Source organism: Ostrea edulis, chromosome 3 (genome assembly GCF_947568905.1).
Source record: "Ostrea edulis chromosome 3, xbOstEdul1.1, whole genome shotgun sequence".
NCBI classification, from domain to species: Eukaryota; Metazoa; Mollusca; class Bivalvia; order Ostreida; family Ostreidae; genus Ostrea; species Ostrea edulis.
The window spans coordinates 48203579-48222970 of record NC_079166.1 but is presented as its reverse complement, the minus strand read 5'-3'; the positions used below and the strand labels follow the sequence as shown (position 1 = coordinate 48222970).

The 19392-nt window shown below is 36.1% G+C and overlaps 1 protein-coding gene across 1 annotated transcript in view; it reads right to left on the bottom strand.

The window, feature by feature from the left end:
• LOC125674124 (uncharacterized) overlaps window positions 1-19392 on the bottom strand; it is a 90345-nt gene that overhangs the window by 38397 nt on the left and 32556 nt on the right. The window contains exons 37-65 of the mRNA XM_056158016.1: window positions 18284-18579; window positions 17893-18030; window positions 17371-17597; window positions 16682-16878; window positions 14962-15039; window positions 14110-14258; window positions 13680-13887; window positions 13126-13391; window positions 12871-12957; window positions 11976-12083; window positions 10926-11012; window positions 10200-10226; window positions 8288-8352; window positions 7703-7906; window positions 5974-6054; window positions 5817-5886; window positions 5559-5682; window positions 5232-5330; window positions 4300-4400; window positions 4044-4193; window positions 3880-3954; window positions 3552-3722; window positions 3255-3413; window positions 2879-2986; window positions 2235-2401; window positions 1518-1704; window positions 648-755; window positions 386-525; window positions 151-279 (exon numbers count right to left, since the gene is read on the bottom strand). Of these exons, the coding sequence (XP_056013991.1) occupies window positions 151-279; window positions 386-525; window positions 648-755; window positions 1518-1704; window positions 2235-2401; window positions 2879-2986; window positions 3255-3413; window positions 3552-3722; window positions 3880-3954; window positions 4044-4193; window positions 4300-4400; window positions 5232-5330; window positions 5559-5682; window positions 5817-5886; window positions 5974-6054; window positions 7703-7906; window positions 8288-8352; window positions 10200-10226; window positions 10926-11012; window positions 11976-12083; window positions 12871-12957; window positions 13126-13391; window positions 13680-13887; window positions 14110-14258; window positions 14962-15039; window positions 16682-16878; window positions 17371-17597; window positions 17893-18030; window positions 18284-18579 (4006 nt within the window). The remainder of the gene's footprint in view (window positions 1-150; window positions 280-385; window positions 526-647; window positions 756-1517; window positions 1705-2234; window positions 2402-2878; window positions 2987-3254; window positions 3414-3551; window positions 3723-3879; window positions 3955-4043; window positions 4194-4299; window positions 4401-5231; window positions 5331-5558; window positions 5683-5816; window positions 5887-5973; window positions 6055-7702; window positions 7907-8287; window positions 8353-10199; window positions 10227-10925; window positions 11013-11975; window positions 12084-12870; window positions 12958-13125; window positions 13392-13679; window positions 13888-14109; window positions 14259-14961; window positions 15040-16681; window positions 16879-17370; window positions 17598-17892; window positions 18031-18283; window positions 18580-19392) is intronic.

The following is a 19392-nucleotide window of genomic DNA, read 5'->3' as shown; positions in this document are numbered from 1 at the left end:
TCTTTTTTTTTTAAAATAAAACCAGGAAAATCTTCCTACCCAATTATTCGCAATGCAACAAATTTGTCTTCAGTTTGCAGTTCACCCAAGAACTAACAAGGGTTTGATATCTATTATGCTCATAATGTATACCACTTGATAAATATGAACCTGAGATTTTCAAACTCCTCGGTGAGTTGGTAGCGGGTGATGAAGTAGGAAGCTTCTCCCAGTAAGGCTTCCTGAGGCCAATCACACATCCAGTTAATGGCACACCCACTCAGCAAACCGGGATACTGACTGAAAAAGGACAATTGATAGTATAATTCAAGTGAATTTATGCACAATGAATTTTCAAAAAACTCATATTTTTTTGTACAATAAAAAAAAAAATCAAAATAAATACCTTGCAGATAACTTCAGAAGACTGTTCATTGGCTGCAGGCACATCAAGATATGCAAATTACTCTTCACTCTTGCAACAAAGAATTTCATTGGATCAACCGAAAGGCTGGGAAACTCCCTCTTCATAGCTGGACCAATGGCCTGTGGGCAGAAAGGTTTATAATGTATGAATACACCTGTACGTGTGTCATGACAAGAAAATATTAATAATATTCATTTTTTTAAAAGCCATGTTCACTTGTACTCTTGGTTAAATGTTTTACCAGTAGTAATCCCTCCATTTCATCATTGGTAAACAGGTGTGGATACTCGCCACTAATCAGCAGACTGTTGATGGCGTCCAAGTACACAGGGTCCTCAAGGTCTCGTGCCTGGAGGAATAAAATAGATCAAGTTATGATGGACTTTTCAGAATACAGTCGAATCTTATTATCTCAAACTCATTGGGGCAAAAAGAAAACTTTGAGATATCCAAGGGTTTGAGATATTGAGGTTAAAATACATAAAGAAAATGTAGTTGGGACTTCCAACTCATTTTGATAAAAGGCGTGGATAAAACGCATAGTGATCAATCTCATAACCCCTGTAAGCAATACAAAATATAGAGTTGGGCAAACATGGACACCTGGATACCAGAGGTGGATCAGGTGCCTAGGAGGAGTAAGCATCCCTTGTCAACTGGTCACACCCACCGTGAGCCCTAAATCTTGATCAGGTAAACAGAGTCATCTGTAGTCAAAATCAGTGTGATATATGACTGTGCCTATTCTTTAATTGATACCTTCATCATGAATTCAATTATCATAGAACTAGTACCGAGACTTCAAATAAGAAGTAACCCTCCAATGTTTTCGAAAAAGTGAATATTGTACATGGATCTGTCAAAAGTTTATGCTCATTACCTCAGTTTCATACTTAAAACTATTATTTCTGTGTTTTGATGAAAAAGTATCATGATTTCATATGCTTATAAGATATCTCATGAAAATGAATACCTATACTTAACACAGTGTACTGCAACACATTATATAAGGCATCTTTAGTTCAAATGATACATATCGTAACATATGAAACACACAAAGAAATTAATTTGCTTGAGAAGTGTTACAAATTCTAAAAAGTATCATACTTACTGTGAACATAAGAGCCAGGATTTTACCCTCTGACCCGCAGAGTCTTACAGCAGACCTCAAGCCATCAAAGAAGTTGCTCCTCTTGGAGGTGTCCATTTTGTGAATGGGGACATCTGCTACATGAAGAGCAAGTTTACACAGGGTGGCCAGGTGGGAGCCCACTGCACCAATCAACAGCATGTTCCCACTGTAAACAACATAAACCAATCAACAGCATGTTCCCACTGTAAACAACATAAACCAATCAACAGCATGTTCCCACTGTAAACAACATAAACCAATCAACAGCATGTTCTCACTGTAAACAACATAAACCAATCAACAGCATGTTCTCACTGTAAACAACATAAACCAATAAACAGCATGTTCTCACTGTAAACAACATAAACCAATCAACAGCATGTTCTCACTGTAAACAACATAAACCACATAAACCAATCAACAGCATGTTCCCACTGTAAACAACATAAACCAATCAACAGCATGTTCTCACTGTAAACAACATAAACCACATAAACCAATCAACAGCATGTTCCCACTGTAAACAACATAAACCAATCAACAACATGTTCCCACTGTAAACAACATAAACCAATCAACAACATGTTCTCACTGTAAACAACATGAACCAAGATTTCTTATATTTTGGGAAAGAACTGATATAGGGAAGATTGTTTAATAATGGAATGGGATATTTTAACTAGCCCCTTTACTGACCCATGATGGAAGCTAAGAACTCGGTGCATTCTGATAACATGGGAGATGATGAAATCCGACAGCATAACATCCAGTCGGATATTTCCGAACTCCTCGTTATATCTGGTCAGGTGAGTGCTCAAACAGCTGTGTACATCCCTCAGGTTCTCAATTGGCTGTAGGACAACCTGTAAAAGTTATTATAAAATCAGTCCCACATAATCTTATTGAGATTTCTTCAATACTGGAATTGACGTGATACAATTCTAAGCACTATTACTGCATAAAGACTTATTTTCACAGCAGTTTATTAATGCTATTTTCATTGAGTGATAAATCCTTGAAATCAAAAGTGCATCAATAATGAAATAAAACTATGACTTCAAAACAGAGTGGAAACAGATTTCATTTGGAATACAAGAATAAAACCAATATCACATAAAAAGCTGTGAACAAAAATTATCTTCCAGTACTATCCAGTTCTTTTTATCCAATAAAAATAATTGGAAAATACATAATTAAATGTATATAGATTGGTGTGAATTGAAAAGTGAGAACTGGGTAAACTTTCACAAAGACTTATGATAAACAAATTAGTTTAACGTGAAAATTAATTTAAAAATTGATCAGCACTATAAGTCTGATAAAGCACTCTATTTCCTTACCTTGATATGTTTGGTACCGACAGAAGTGACTGGCCTCTGATAAAGTCTAGCATCTGTGGGGAAGGTCACAAAATAGTCCAGGAGCGGATCCTTCAGTTCTGGCCATGTCTATAAAAATACCACAAAATCAAACAGTTATAGAAGACCTTACCAATACGATTAACAATGTCTGTAAAAATACCACAAAATCAAATAGGAGACCTAGCTACCAATATGATTAACAATGCTTATCCATACAATAAATAACAATGGTGTTGTAATGGATGAGCAGTGATTTTTTGGTTAAAGTAGAAGACAAATGTTCACAGTAAACCAACTGAAATGTTATCAGCCTGAATCCACACACTTAGTGGAATCCTAATAATTCATGTTTTACCTGTTCAATGATTTCCTTGATTGTAGAGTCAAACCATATCAGGTCAGATGTTCGACTCAGGCGATCTCGGATAATTCTATGCATTTCATGTCGCCATAGAGATATGACAGGGATCAAAGTCTCATCTGCCCTGCTTTCCTCTGGTAATCGTTTCAAACACTATAAATCAATAAAAAGATACATCACATGACTTTCATACTCATTTTCCTCTCACATAACCAGTTAACTGTATACATCAGTATCATTCATCAGTTTCCATTCTGAGCCCCTTCTATGTACTTAAAAGTTAAACTTTACCTGGAAGCAAGTTGTAATGTCTTTCAGTGTGAAGAGATAATGTCGTCTACCATGCATTGGTGAAGGTCGCAGTACATTCTGCAGAGACTTCAACAACTCACATGAGGCCTTGACCAGTCCATTGTGAAGGTCAATGTCAAGACCAGGGCGGTCTCCATCTGTCATGTTCACCTATTTACATATAGAACCTTAATTAGCAGAGTAGAACTACAAGTATACCAAAATAACAAAGTCTGTCTTATCTGCATAATAAAGGTATACTGTAATGGGTATATATATGTATCTACATGAATATCAGAAGTTTGAGAAAATTTCTTGTAGGTCTTACATCTAAAATTCCATGAACAATACTCTTCAATGCATCTTCTTGTGGAGTTGAGAGATTGAAGACTGCAAAATGCCTCTGAAATAATACAAAACACAGTTACAACCACACTCAGTATAATGAGTCTCTCCCCCAAAAAATGACAGATGCCTTGCAGTTAGACTGACCAGTAGCCTGTCCGAGAGCTGACGGCTGCTGACATTGGCCTGCTCAGACATGGACATGGCAGAGATAATACTCATTCCCTCCACCGTTTTCATCTCAAATGGCTTCTGTAGTTTACACAAAATCTTGTCATCCAAAAGCTGGCGAAGCAACTGTAAAGTAATAAATTTTTTATATTATCAGGGGCGGATCATGTATTTTCAAAGGTATGATTTCTATTTCCATGATTTGAATTTTTTACTTCTCCTGGACTGTTACCTCATTGCACCTCTGTACATCATACTCATCAGGAACTGGTAGGTTCACATCATCAATGAACACCTTCAGCTTCTTCTTGTCTTTGGCACCATACACAAAGCCTAAAGCAAAATAAACTCGAAATCATGTGTACTCCGATTTCACATGGAATGTAAACATAATATAAGCTATTGCAATGATTCCAAAGTCATTCACCAAATGTATTTTTTCAAAGATCCAACAACACTGTCACAGTTGACATTGTCTTTAGTAGAGAATTGTTTAACACTAATTGCCCTCAAATGCATCGTCAAGGAACCTAAAGCTGTCACAAAACAGGGCTGCCTTAAAGCTGTATGGTCCGAATTACAATATTTTTTTCCATCTCGTAAAAACGCTATTAAATCATCGCACGTATGTAGTTATGAGACTGTACGATATATCATAAATTATTTCACCTGTTTTAACCCAAATAATTTGATTTTAAATCGATGTTTACAAATAACTGCGTCACTCTGCCATTTCAAGTGACAGTCACGTGACCAGTTCAAACTTTCAGATCATCGGTGGTCTTATCTGTATTTTGTTATAACAGTACCGTACCATAAGTTTAATAGAAATAAAAATATCAAATACCTCTTAGTAATTCGTTGTTTTACGCTCTTTCAGCCTTAAAACTAGACAGTTGCGTATGAGTTAATACATCATGTTGGGATTCCCCTGACGCGCGTGGGTCTATTTATAGACGTCTATTATGGGATGATTTATATATGTAGCCACTATATTTACTTACTAAATAATATTCGCACTGTTTTCTTTTACATGCAGATGTTTTCAAGCATGTAATTAAGGGAAAGTTAATAACTTTATAAAGTAATTAATCTGTTTTAAAGTAATTATGTACAAAAATAATACATGAACATCGGGTCATACAGCTTTAAGTATGTACTGACCTTGTCTGTGATAGATGTTGGAATCTAAGAAGGACTGGAGCTGTTTAGCCGTGGAGGATCCAGAGAACACCAGTCTCTTCCACACTGCTGCCTGGGGGTCTGGAAACACAGAAGTATCTCTAGTCATCTCTCAAAGCAGTGTGAGTTTTGTAATAATATTTATTTTTACAATCATTATTCCCTTCTTCAGACAATGCATTTCTCATTCTCAATGCCTCCATTCTTTCACCCTTATACTGGTGGTTTCCAAATTGTCTAATCATTTCAACAGTTACCATGGAAAGATGAACAAATAATTCTACGTATCTATCATCAGTTCATGCATACCTAGTCTTTCCATGTAATCGATGAACTCCTCAATGAGTTTGGTTTTCCCTGAACCATTGGCCCCCACTAACAGAACATTGAGGCCAGAGAAAGAGGCAAACTCCATCAAGTTCCTTGTTCTTATCTGTTGAAGGAAATTATTGCAATTGATAAAATTGTTGCAGCTGTAGACAGACAAATTCACTGAAGCAATTACAACAACAAAAACAAAATGTAAACTGACAGGCTTTATAGAATGAAATGTGATCCAGTACTCACTGTGTCTACTGATGGCACAAAGACTTCCCCCAGCATGTCTTGATTGTCAGAATATACAGCTTCTGGCAGTCTAAATAAAAATTGGAAGTTAAGTCATTCTTTCCAAATGTTTAGAACGTGTAATTTTCACCTTTTCAGTCAAAGGGAGATAACTCACTTTGAGGTCCATGGATCCCATTCACCAGATTCATCTACATAGTAATCAAACACGCAGATATCTCGATCATCATCTGGCAGTCTGCAAATGTACATATCAAAAACTAAGTTTTTATTCAAAGTTTTAAAGACAAATGTTTGCATGGATTGTTAAATCCTTGATTTGAATGGCTTTTTATTTGGATTGAGAATCCTAAAATCCTACTCATATAATCTTGAATTATCTGCCCATATGCTATCCGTTTTTTCACACACACAAAAAAAAACGTATCAGACTCATCAAATGAGAGTGCAGAGTCGGATCTCTTATCTGACCCCACATTTTAGAAATAAAGGTATTTCAAATCCCAGTAAATCAACTTTTATTCATTTTATCAGTTGTGAATCACCGTTTGGAAACACATTTGCAACAAACATAATTTCTGAGTGAGCCAACTCTTGCAACTTCTGAATGTGCAAAAATGATTGGTTTGTGGAAACAAACACTGAGAGAAAAGGATGTTGTGAATCTGACTCATATTTCTTTCACACAAATAAAAATTGATTACAGTTTTTGTCTTCTGCTTTATAGAGTGTGAGATCAGTCACAAGTACTCATTTACTAAGGGCTGTTCCAGAAATGATCAAATGGGGGGGTCGGGCGGCAAATGATATTTCTTTGTGTGGGTGGTCGTATTTTTGCATATCTTAATTGGTCCGTGGTTGGACTGTTAAAAAAATATTTATTATGGGTAGTGGGTAGTTTCTATTGTTTTATTTTGTGCCACATGGGTGTTGAGTTTTCAGAATATTTTTATTGTCGCTCTAGTCGTGTTGGTTACAAAACGTCGGAGGGAAAATTGAAAACGTGCTTTCGAAATGCTGCTTTCGAAATCGGAAATCGGAAGTAACGTAGAACTATTCGAGTTGTCGCTCTTTGCAGCGAATAACTTTCCATTACAGCACTCTTCAAATTAGAGGCGCGTTTAGTAGGGTCCCTTTGGACGTGATGGCGGCAAACTCTGTTCTTTAGATTATTACAGTTTACAGTGCATCGATTTTGGGAATATTTTGAAACCAATAGGTATTCCGTTTTCTAATAAAAATAGGCAAACCTTAGTTGATTTATACGAGGGTACCGATGCGTTATATTTATCAGTCGGTGTGATGGTGATATAGAGGCCTCCGGGCGCGGGCTCCATTAGAAGACGAACGATTCGTGGAAAAACATATCCATACCCATTTCATGATAATAGCATCGTTTGGACTCCCAATCTTTCCAACATTCCCGCCATAGATGCCTTTGATTGTTGATGTGACATCGTTTCTTCAGAACTAATGTGATACAATGTCGCACAGGCATTACCGCGTCATTGACTAGAATGTTTGTCCCAAAAACCTCGCGAGATTTGTACCGTTTTCATTTTTAAAAATATTTTTGTGGTGGGTCTGGTTAGTTTTTTTTTTTTTAGATGGGTCATTGTAAAATGAGTTTATTAATTTGATGGGTCATGGGGTAATTTTTTCTTTTTTTTTTATGGGTGCTTGGTATATACAAAAGGTGCCTCCCGACCCCCCCATGTATTTATTTCTGGAATAGCCCTAAAGAGAAATCGATGTGTAATGATACGTTACAGACTTCTATCTGTACAAGTGGATTACACTCACTAGAGATATCTATTACAACTGAGTTATGCATCTGTATTCATGCAAAGTGACAGGTACATATATATAAAAACATCTGCACTCACGCATTAGAGAGGTTCTTAAGGATGTCACTAAATGACTTTCTGTCTGCACTGTCCAGCAGTCCACCAAACGTCCAGATGAGGCAGAACAGATACAGACGTTCAATATGGAGCTCGCCTCCAATCTCATTGTTGTTGGCCAGCATGGAACTGAGGAGTCCCAGACATGTCTTAAACATTCCTACCAGCGACAGGGACAGCCGGGGTCTGAAGCACAATGTTATAATCTTTATCATTTTCATCTAGTAATTTCTAAATATACAAAGTACATACTCCACCGAGACATAAGCTGCAGAACTATAGCTCTCAAGGAAAATATTGGTCTGTCCCAATATTTTCCTGAGATTTACAGTTTTGCAGCAACTGTGACTTAAGAGGTGAAATATTACTGTGAACAATTGTTGTTACTGTGTTTATAAAACACTGTAAAGATGTAGATCAACATTCAACGAAAACCATCAACAGTTAATTTACCTTTGTTCATCTTTTAATGATTTACTAGTATCTATATCTACAGTATTTTCACAGAAAAATGAAATTCTCTGTTTAAAAACATATAACTTGAGTATATCTAAATAAAAGGAATACCTGGCTTCATTGAGTACAAACTGGGATATTGGATCCAAGGTCTTTGCAAAGGCTCGTTGAAGCACCTGTAGTGAAATAAGTACTGAATCATAAAGAGCTTAAAGAGTCAACACTAAGCATATGTAGCATATGTAATGCGAGAGCTTTATATTTCCAAAGGAAAATGTCGTTAAAATAGATTTCTTTGCCTTGTGCTTACCACTCTAATCTACACATTGCATAGTGCACTAACTAATGTGGAATCAATAATTTTCAGGAGGTTCAATATTTGTGGACTTCGAGGCTAACAAAATAAAACTTTATGTGATGTTTCAATAGACAGAAATCATATCCTCTGAATTGTATCCCAATGAAACTGGAAAATCTTGGTATTCCACAAAAATTGGCTCCCAGAAATTTCAATGATTCCACAGCATAACACAATTTGTAAGTGCTAATCTCAGAATAAACCTCCCCACCCCAAAACACAGTCACATCCTCCCAATGCTTTTCTCAACATTAGACCTTAAAATCCCATTACCTTACTCATCAATTCATTACTTTTTATACACAATTTTCATCTCACTTGTCCTCACTTCAAACCACATCAATAATGCAAGATTTACTACAAAACACGGTGCGAAAGTTGGACTCTGCCACACACATAACAGAACCACCCTCCAACCCCAATATCTGTAGCTTTACCCCTTCCACCGTTCTGATTGGTTCGGGATCAAGAGTATCGCCTGCATCAGGCTTTTTCTGATACTGTCAAAGTAATGCAAGTGAAATAAAGAAAAATTACATTCAACACACACTTGGAACAAAAAACTGAACTAGCAATTGAAAACAGGATTGGTAACAGGAAGTACATCAGATGAAATCTACAGCATGACTTGACATTTTGTGTCAGTTCTACTGGCAGACACCTAATCTGATCTACATACATTTATTTTATTCTACAAGACAAATATAATGATTGAAGTTTACAATAAAATATCAATGATGCATCAAGTCCTGTTCTCTACACCTAGTGTGTTTATCTGCTTCCCAACAAAAATTGAATTAACTCTTATGTCACATTGAACTTCTGACTATCTGGTCAAAACTATTTGTTGATTTAAACAAAAATTTGGCAATTGAAAGGTATGATGCATAATTGAATAAAGTCAACCAGATCCAAAAGAGGAACTAAAGAGTGAACACCCAACACCACTCACTGTGATCAGTAACTGGTGAGCCAACTCGTCCTAGACAACAACAGTTACAAATCAACATTTCTTGCCAGTTACAAATTATTTTGCATATAAACTTGGTTAAATTTCAATTAGCCTGTAAGTCTCTCTACAGCATTTAGCAGGTTACATCTACTACAATCACTTTAGTTTGCATACTAGCTGTCCTTTGGATTACATATTCTATAATAGTATTAACTTTGTGCGGATTGACTAGGATAAGGTAAATATTCTAGTACCTGATTGTTTGAGGTAGATTTTACTTATTCATTGTTGAAATAATTTGAAACACAAACACTTCACTTTCCACTTATAATTTCTTATTCCAAAGTACTGAGTACTAACCAATGATTCATAATCAAAATACAATAAATGTATTCAATGATTAAAAAACATTTTGTTAACAATTATTGCAATTTTTTTTTTAAATGCATATAAGCAATTATTAAAAGAAATTGTTAAATATCCAAGCAAAGTTTAAAAAGATAAATTGCAAAAGTATGAAATTTTTTTCCCCTCATGATTTACTTATACATCATCTGAAATGCTGTTTTAGACTTAAAAGAACCATCCCAGGGATAAAAAATAGATTTATCATAGACAGAGACCGCCAACCAGGGAGTTAGATACTGACAGCCATATTTGGAGAGATACCCTGATCTATATATAGACATGACATCACTGCTGGTTGGTCTTACCCTGGTAAATTTGTGATGTGGAACATTCTGAAGGAAAATGTTGATCAGTCAATAAACCTCTTTCTTTTATTGAGTTAGTAATCAATCCATTTCGCGAGATGTTATTGGCAATTACAAAGTGGTAGGCCAAAATAATTTGGTTCCTCTCACTAAAATGATCGATTCCTAATATATGAATGACAGAAAATTATGTAAATCTAAGTATAAAAATAATAATCAGAATGAATCACTTTCTAATTTACTTTTCATGAAATCATAAATAATCACTATGGTTTTATGACAAACTGTTTAAGTAATCTGATTATGAGCCCCTTCACATAAGTTGAGAGGAACCATTTTTTTTCAGATGGCCTTGCAATTTAATCTGACACAATGTGACACCACTAGAAACACAGAAAACAGTGACATACACACATCTTACCTGCTCCTATAGAGCAATGGAAAAACACAGAGTGGCATTAGGTAACAGTATGTACATGTTATTAGTGTAAACATAGGGGGGTGTCTAACAATTTCCATTAAATGAGGAAAGGATTTTTTTCTTCATTTTAACACATAGAACTACATGTATCTAACAGAATCATTAAAATATATGAATATTGGAGTCAGCAATTTATAATCAAAGGGCACAAAGTACATGAAATGTTTTATATTCTACATAGAAATTGTTATCATTAAAAATGATTTTTGATTTGCTAGGGGGGACCATGATAATTGGAAACTTACATGTATTTCTTGAGGGGACCTGCTTTCCAGCCAAGCATCAGCTATTGGTTTCCAGCCCAGAACATCTTTGTCAATGTACACAATACCCTACAGCATCAGGAGAAATCATTATGTAGTTCATGTAAAATCTATATAACATTGTGTACGGAATTTCAATGAAAGACAGTTTTTCACAACGATCAGTAAACTGTAACACGGATAGTATGCAGTTACAGAGTGGGTATAAGGAAACAGGAAATTTACAGTCTCCCAGGACAAGAAAGCTATTTCTCGAGGGGGACCATAGATTTACCATGTCCTGAAATACCCATTCTATAACTGTTTTATCATACGAAAACAATTTTAATTCATTATTTTTCTCAAACCTAATTTCAGACATCTCTCCAATTGATCTTATGACATTTGCTAAAAAAGTACATCACATATCTCGCAATTTCTGGGACACTTTGTCTACCAAGCATTTGATTGGTTAAAAATAAATGCCAATGAGGGAGTAGTCCCAGGAAGTAGCACTGATTTTGCAGGGAGTACTCATCAGCCAGAGAAATAGTGCATTTTTAGGGAAATAGACAGTTGTAATGTATTACTTTTATATAGAAAAAAATCAGTAGAGGTACAATAAATTACAACTAGCATCAACTCAATTCTAACCACTTTCTAGGAGTACTGCAGTCAAATGTACTGCCCTTAACTTTTTAAGGATAATATGGTCATTCATATTGTCTCCGTTAAATTTTCTGGGGTGCTTTCATCATTATACACTGTTATTATTAAACATGCATAGCATTAGGAAATTGGTGTGAACATTTCAAACTTTCCAATAAATTCTACAACCAACAGGTGCAAGAAATCTCCTCGATATTTGTAACTGCTTCTGTGAATATTTTTACTCAAACGAATCATTCTGTTGTAAATGTAGGCTCATACAGCCACAATATGTATGTATTTGCATTCCATTGAAGGGTATTTAAACAATGACTCCTGAATTATGATATGAAAAAAATAAGTTGGTTTACAATCCAAATCTCATTTACAAATATGAAGACCTACTGATCTAGAGACTGAGGCAGGTGAGGCATTGATTAGGTTGTCTGTCTCAAAAATGACAATGATGTTGTCTGACAGGAACATTTTGTCTCCATTCTTCAGGTGTAGGACCTACAACAGAGACACAGGAAATAAAGCATGGAGGAGAATGGGGAGAAGGGTAATAAAAACAGGAATATGGGAGAATAAATGGGGGGGGGGATAAAGCATGGAAGTGAATGGGGAACAGGGAGAAAAAATAAGGAATATGGGAGAATAAATGGGGGGGTGGGTTGATTCTTGATATCTCCCTATCCCTTTCTCCCCCACCCCCTTCTCCTGATCCACCCCCTCCCACCTCTCCCTCCTTCCCTTTCCTCTCCTCTTGCTCCTTTCCCTTGCACTTTCCTCCCCCAGCTCCATTTCCTGCCCTTTCTCCCTCTCCCTTCTTCTCCTTTTCTTTTCTCTCCATCCTCCTCCTTTCTTCTTCTCTTTCCCATTCTCTTCCTTTCCTCTTCTTCCCCTTCCCTTTCCTCTTCTCTCCCTCCCTCCTTCCCCTTTCCTCTTATCTCCCTTCCTCCTTCCCCTTTCCTCTTATCTCCCATCCTCCTTCCCCTTTCCTCTTATCTCCCTTCCTCCTTCCCTCTTATCTCCCTTCCTCCTTCCCCTTTCACTTCTTCTCTCCCCCCCCCCCTCCTTCCCCTTCACTCCCTCTTCCCCCTTTCTTCCTTCTCCTCTCCCTCCTCTCTTTCCCCTCTCCCACCACCCTTTACCCTGTCCAACCCCCCAACCCCCCCATTCACACACACAATAATGATAAGTATACAAAAGATTTTAAGATATTTCAAATACCTATGAATTCATCTAATTAAATTTTATATTTTGTTTACACATTGTAGAAGTAATAAACTGCTACTACCTTATCACCATTGAGAATAGGGTTGAAGTTGTCAGCCCATCCCGGGTTTAATGGTCCATCCAAACAAAGCCATGTCGTGCTCTGGTTCTATGAACAGATAAATAAATGCAGCTAGAGATTTTACTGCCAGATCCTATCTCTTAGTACTGTTAACAACTAAATACCTGGTACATGTACATATAAATCAATGATGGTGTTAAATATTCTCGTACACGTGCATATAAATCAATGATGGTGTTAAATATTTTCTTTTACCCTGTTTGCCTTTCTACAGGCTGAGGTGAAAATCCCATCTACCCAGTCATTGTTTACATTGAGGTAACCAAACATAAGTTGACAGTCGTCGACCACCATAGGGTTGATTTTGATGAGTTTGTGCTGGTTCTCCTGTATGTTTCCTGTGGTCCTGCTAGTCTGAGATTGTCTTGATGCTCCCGCCTGATTGGACAGACTGAGGGCATCGACCAGAGTCTGGATACAGCTGCTCTTGCCACTGCCTGGGGGGCCAGCCACTATCACTCCTAGTGAACACAACAGATCGTCACAGTCAGGTCAATAAAGTGCTTAGTACACCGTAAGCAGAATTTCTAAACTGCACTTCAACAGATTTCCTCATGTTCTCATTCTTCAGATTAGGATTTGATTTAGTAAATTTGAAGTATAGATAAAGTCATTATGCAATGATGAGATGCATCTGATTCAAACATACATCTAAATGTATAGTACTTAATTATCAGCAGAACACGAAGAAAAAATCAAACAACTATACCAAACTTGTTCACAGTTTGCTTGTATGTTGCAGGTCTTACCATGATGTACTTTGGAAATGTTGTACAGCTGTTTACACCGCTCTATCCATGGTTCATGAGACATAAGACCTTTATCTATACACTTCTGTTTGAGGACCAGTTCCACATCGAAGCCACGGGTTCTAGCCGAGGGGATCTGATGGACCACTGGAGGGTCAGGTAGCCCAGCAAACACATCATCAAGTATGTGCTTAAATATCTTCATGTTCTACAAAATGAAAGTGAAAGTAGATAAGTCATAGATTTGCCATGTTAATAATGAGAAAGAGAGAATTTGAAGAACTTTGGCTAAATACAGGATGTTAATCATATCTTCAACTGGACGAGAAATGTTATAAAAAGTACATAAAATGGTTTAATAATTTTTTCTTATTTTTTATATCTTTTAGATTTTTTTTATAGTCACACATTCATGACTAAAAGAAGTTACCTGGTCAGTAAATCTCGGTCCGACTATTTCTTTTATTGTCTGTGCCACCAGAGCATGCTCTAGTTTACCTGCTACAGTCAGTGGGTTAGGTGTACCAGATTTACGATTAACACCAATACCTGTGGTCATTTTCATACCACTGGTTGCCACTGAAAAATTCCAATGAAACATTAAAATGACACACATTTGGTAAATACTGCACAATTTAGAAATATGGAGTAAATATTATTCAAATGCAAGATGGTATTGACTTGATTTCAATTGTATATACAATGACATTATATCAAAGCAAACTAAAGGAAAAATATCAAAGCAATTCTATCTTCCATTCAATCTACCCATCACCACTCCAGGAGTTTACCAAATGAAAGCTCACTGAGTGTTAGACTCCCAGTTTGTTATGTCAGATTTCAGAGTCCCAAAGTCTCAACCTAGATTAGTTTTGTCAAGAAGCCTTTCTTCAGCATGAGAAAGATAATGACAATGAGTTCAGAGATGAAACTTTATCAAATTGCCTTAGTATATATACTTGCTTAGCATTAACAGAACCAGCATCAAATTTTCATATTTTAAATTTACAAGTTATTTTGAATAAGCAGCACTAAATTCTATGGAAAATGTCATATACATATTTGAAACATTAAGATATTTTTCCCTTTAAAATATACTGCACAGATATAAAGATTAAGCATTATAAGATATACATGTAATTAAATGGTCAATGCTCTTTTTTTAAAGGAATCGAGAGTCCAGGTTGTTAAAAAGACTATATATATTGTGCAACAACATTTAATAAGTATAAACTACTATTTTGATATTAATTAATCTTTTTCAGAGGGAATGTTTATATACCATGGATGGTCCCTCTACGGGGGAAATGAACATGCATTTCACTGGAGTCTGGTTCCTCAGATATTACTATATTTGGAACTGCAATTTGAATATTCATGACTACATTTGAATATTCAAGAATATATTTGATTTACATTACAACCTCTAATTTGGACATGCAGACATTTAATATACATCACATGAAATAAAAACACAAATTCTATTTACAAAGATAGTTTCTAATACACAGGAACATCTAAATACAGCACATGTACCGTAACCCCTCCCCCTTTAATAAAAAAAAAATTGGGAAATTATTTATGGGAAAAAAAAAGAAGAAATCAGGTTCATTCTAGGTTTGAAACGGTCATACAATGCGCTTAGTATTCATGGTCTTAAAAATGCTCAAGGTTAACAAGGCTGAAAGTGTTACCGCACCTGCCCAGTAATTAAAAGCATTTATCGGAGACAATTGTTGATAAATGCCATTATGCATCCACAAATTTTTTTTAAAAAAAGATAGAAAATTGAAGGTGAATATTCCAAAATCATAGTAATAATTATTTATAAATCTTGCATGAACAACAAATGAACAGTGTTTATGAGATCTGGTAATGTCACAATATACTGCATATGAAAGAAAATTGTAACAACCAACTAGTTTCTAATAATATATGCAGTGCTACATAAATCAAAACAAAAGTCAAATGCATCCTTTAAACTCAAATATCTAAAGAAGACAATTAAAAAAAACTTTTAGTGGTGAAAAATGATTACTGAAACTAAAAATAAATGAATGTGAAAAATCAAAAATAATTGCGTGGGATATGATACATGACAGGCAACATGATTAGATCATCTTCAAATTAATCAATTCAAAAATCCAGATACTATAAGTTTTAGATGCTGTCCTTTATTCATAGAAACCAAGGAAAGCCCTGCCATTCTAGATTAGACAACATTAAACACATATACTAGCAGCTTCCACTGAACTATTCTATCGCTTACCATTAAGAGAGGCAAAGTATTGTTGGACTGTGGTAATCAGAAAAGTAGAAGACATTCAATGAGTTTGTGCCAGTAACACTTCAAAGTTTAACATAATTCACTCAAGATGGAAAACTCAAAACTTCAGAAATTTGGGTTACCAACTTCTGTAAGTTTGTGCAGAGTTTACGATCTTTGAACAGTTGACAAAGAATAAACTCTACATGCATTCATGTCCAAAATTTTCCTTTAAATCAAAAACAGCAACAAAAACCAGTTTTGGCTAACATGCTTGAACAGAAACATTTCAATAACTATACAGAAACAGTTTGAGGCTATTTCTCTCACCATTCGATTGTCTGCGAGTGGTAAATTGGCAATGATGGAACTTGGGGAGAATTTTCGGACCTACATTTTTGAAAATGTAAGCAATGCATGCAACTGTTTGTGCAACAGTCCTATTAAATCCAGTGCTAATCACAAATAATTTTATATAAAAACAGTGTTTGAAGAGTTTTTTCTGAGATTTTCAATTAGAAGGAGGGAATAAATGAAATGATGCCGCTTAGAATTAGCATACAGGCATCTAAGTTTAAAAAAAGCTTTCATAGATCTATAGCTAAAAGTATATAAAACATTCATCGATGATTTTCAAATTTAACACTTTTCAAATTATATGTTCATTACTCTCAGATATTTTACATGTATCAGGTAAAGGCCAAACATTCTCCACTTAAGCTATGCATCAGCCTACCTGCAACACTCTGCTGCGGATTGACTATTTTTGATGGGGCCTCTGAGGCCTGGCTGTCTGATCGTGAAGTTTCCCTGTCTTTGGCCTCAAGTCGATCCACTGATCTCTCGTCCCTAATGAACTTTCTTTTCTGTGTGGCTCTGTTCAGAACTCCAACAAGTGTGGCCACACTGAAGTGGTGATGACACTCTGGTGGCCTGATTCAAAGAAAATATGTCTGTATGTATTTCTCATCACCTTCACGTTTCAGGTTGTTTAATGGTGGTTCGGCTTCACCACTCCTTTTGCTATCTATATGGCTGTGGTGGTGGTGATTAATTCTAACTTCTGCAGTTGTAATTTTTTTCACAGGGTAAAAGTCCATGGATTTATTTTTCTGTTCAGTCGATGGGTACAAAATTCTGCAGCTTTGAATGCAATTCTACCATTTATCCCTTACATTTCTGGTATAAAATTCTATGGATTTCTTATAACCATGGATAAAGAGGAAATATGTACACATGTATTAATATCATCCAACAATTGATTACCTAATACTAATTCCATTACCCTCCCTTCCAACACGTGTCACCTCCTGTCTTTTTTCCGTCTCTATCATCTGACATTTCCCTGTACTACACACATCCCCTCATTTGTTAACCTCATTTGTTAATTCAAAATGAACAGGAGAAAATATGAATAAAACTCACAATTCATCCTTGGCCAGCTCTGTCAGAGTTTTGAGACGGGCCCCTAGTACACTCGGTGCTCTGAATCCCATGGCGGCACACTTTGCCTTCAGAATGAGGCTGAAGTCTGGTTTGACAAGGGATACCATTCTAAACAGAGATCTGACATCGATTGGCAGGCTACAGCCAGGAGGGGCCGTTTCCTTGTTATAGGTCATGTGGACAGCAGAAGTTCTCTTGATGGAGATCTTAAAACAGAAACATTCTAGATCTCAAATTTGAGTTCAAATAGTACATATAACTGAAGATTTTTTGGGGGATTTTTTTCAATGCATTTGAATAATGACCATATTGAAGTTTATGACTCAATCACAATTAAGTGTCACTACTTGTGTATAAATCAGTTTTTAAAGAGTTATGTGCCCTGCAATGCATCACATTGAGTGAATGTACAGGTACATTATTCAGTGTTGACATTCACTGAATTCTTCAAGCTGAGTATAAAGTCTTTCCCAGTAAGGATAGTTAGTTACAGTAGCATACCTCCTGTCCATCACTGAGTGTGGCGTACGGCTGTCTGGCCTTCAGGGCCATAATGACAGCAGTCATCTGGTCCAGTAGGACGGACATCGCTTGTTTGTTCAAACTCTGGACCTCATCAAAACAGCACCAACAGCCATCCTAAACAAAAAGCAAGATGAGAGTCAAACGTTTAGTAAGCAATAATAAACACTTCAAAACCACCTGGTTTTACCTCTGTACATAGTATTCAGAAATCCAAATAAAACTGTACAGCATGTTTGGATGTACAAAGTTTCCTGCATATCTTTGATATGGTGACTCATTATTCAAAATAAACCAGCAGATTGTACACTTAACACAATAAATCATCAAAACACCTCATAGTCAATCCATAGAAAATTCACTTAATTACCATGGCAGTTCCCTGAACAATCTTGCCCATGGCACTAGTGTCTGACTCAGTGGAGCACTGGAATGTTCCAATGTAGTGTCCCAGCACATTGGCCAGCCCTTTGACAGTCTCTGTCTTGCCCACACCAACAGGACCTGATACACAGCTGCCTTGATAGTTGTTCAGTGCCTGAGACATGGTCAAGAAACATCGTTCAGTGACCGGGGTCAAGGCCACGCCTGCATTTGTTCCATAGAATTCGTTGCCATAGAAATAAGGTGTGTCGAGTATCCATATTAGAGGTTCTTGTTTATCTTCTGCAAAGGAAAATTATAGTTGTACACAGATAATTCATGAATGTTTTATCAAAGAGCAAAATCTGCATTTATTGTTAATTTTCTGACACGAGTTAAAAAGCGGAAAATATTAAATTATTAAACAAAAGCTTTTACTATAAACTCACAATACATGTAATATTATCAAAATTGTGTAAACAATGAAAGCAAAGTCTGTTACTAAATATTAAACATAGCTATTGTAGCATAAATGTACAAGGAGATCATTGAATGATTGGTTAATATAGGGGGTTGGGGTGGAGAATAATTGAGCAAGACTATTAGAAGTCCACAAATGTTATATTTCAACCTATGCATTCATAGTCTCTCAAGGGTGTGAATATCTTGCAAAAGAGCTAATTCAGCAAAACAAAAGTGGAGCATAATTGACATCCGACAGTCAGAATTCCTTGCCTTGTGAGGTAGGTTTTGGCTCATGAACCAAACATTGATGTCAGAAAGACAAGATATGATGTTAACAAGTTATTTAAATATTTCTTTAATCCTGAAGGACTTGTTACAACCGTTAAGATAGGAGTGAAGAGTCTGATTTCATAAACTGATCCCCCCCCCCCCCCCCCCCCCCAGTATTTGGACTTTTAATTTTTCTTTAGAAATAGGTCAAGGCCATGTCACAATTTCTGTGACAGTGAAATTTGAGTTTAATACATTAGCCCCAGATGTATTCTGTAACAGTTGTGGTGACTGTTAAATGTAGAGTTTAATACATCAGATGAATTCTGTAACAGTTGTGGTGACTGTTAAATGTAGAGTTTAATATATCAGATGTATTCT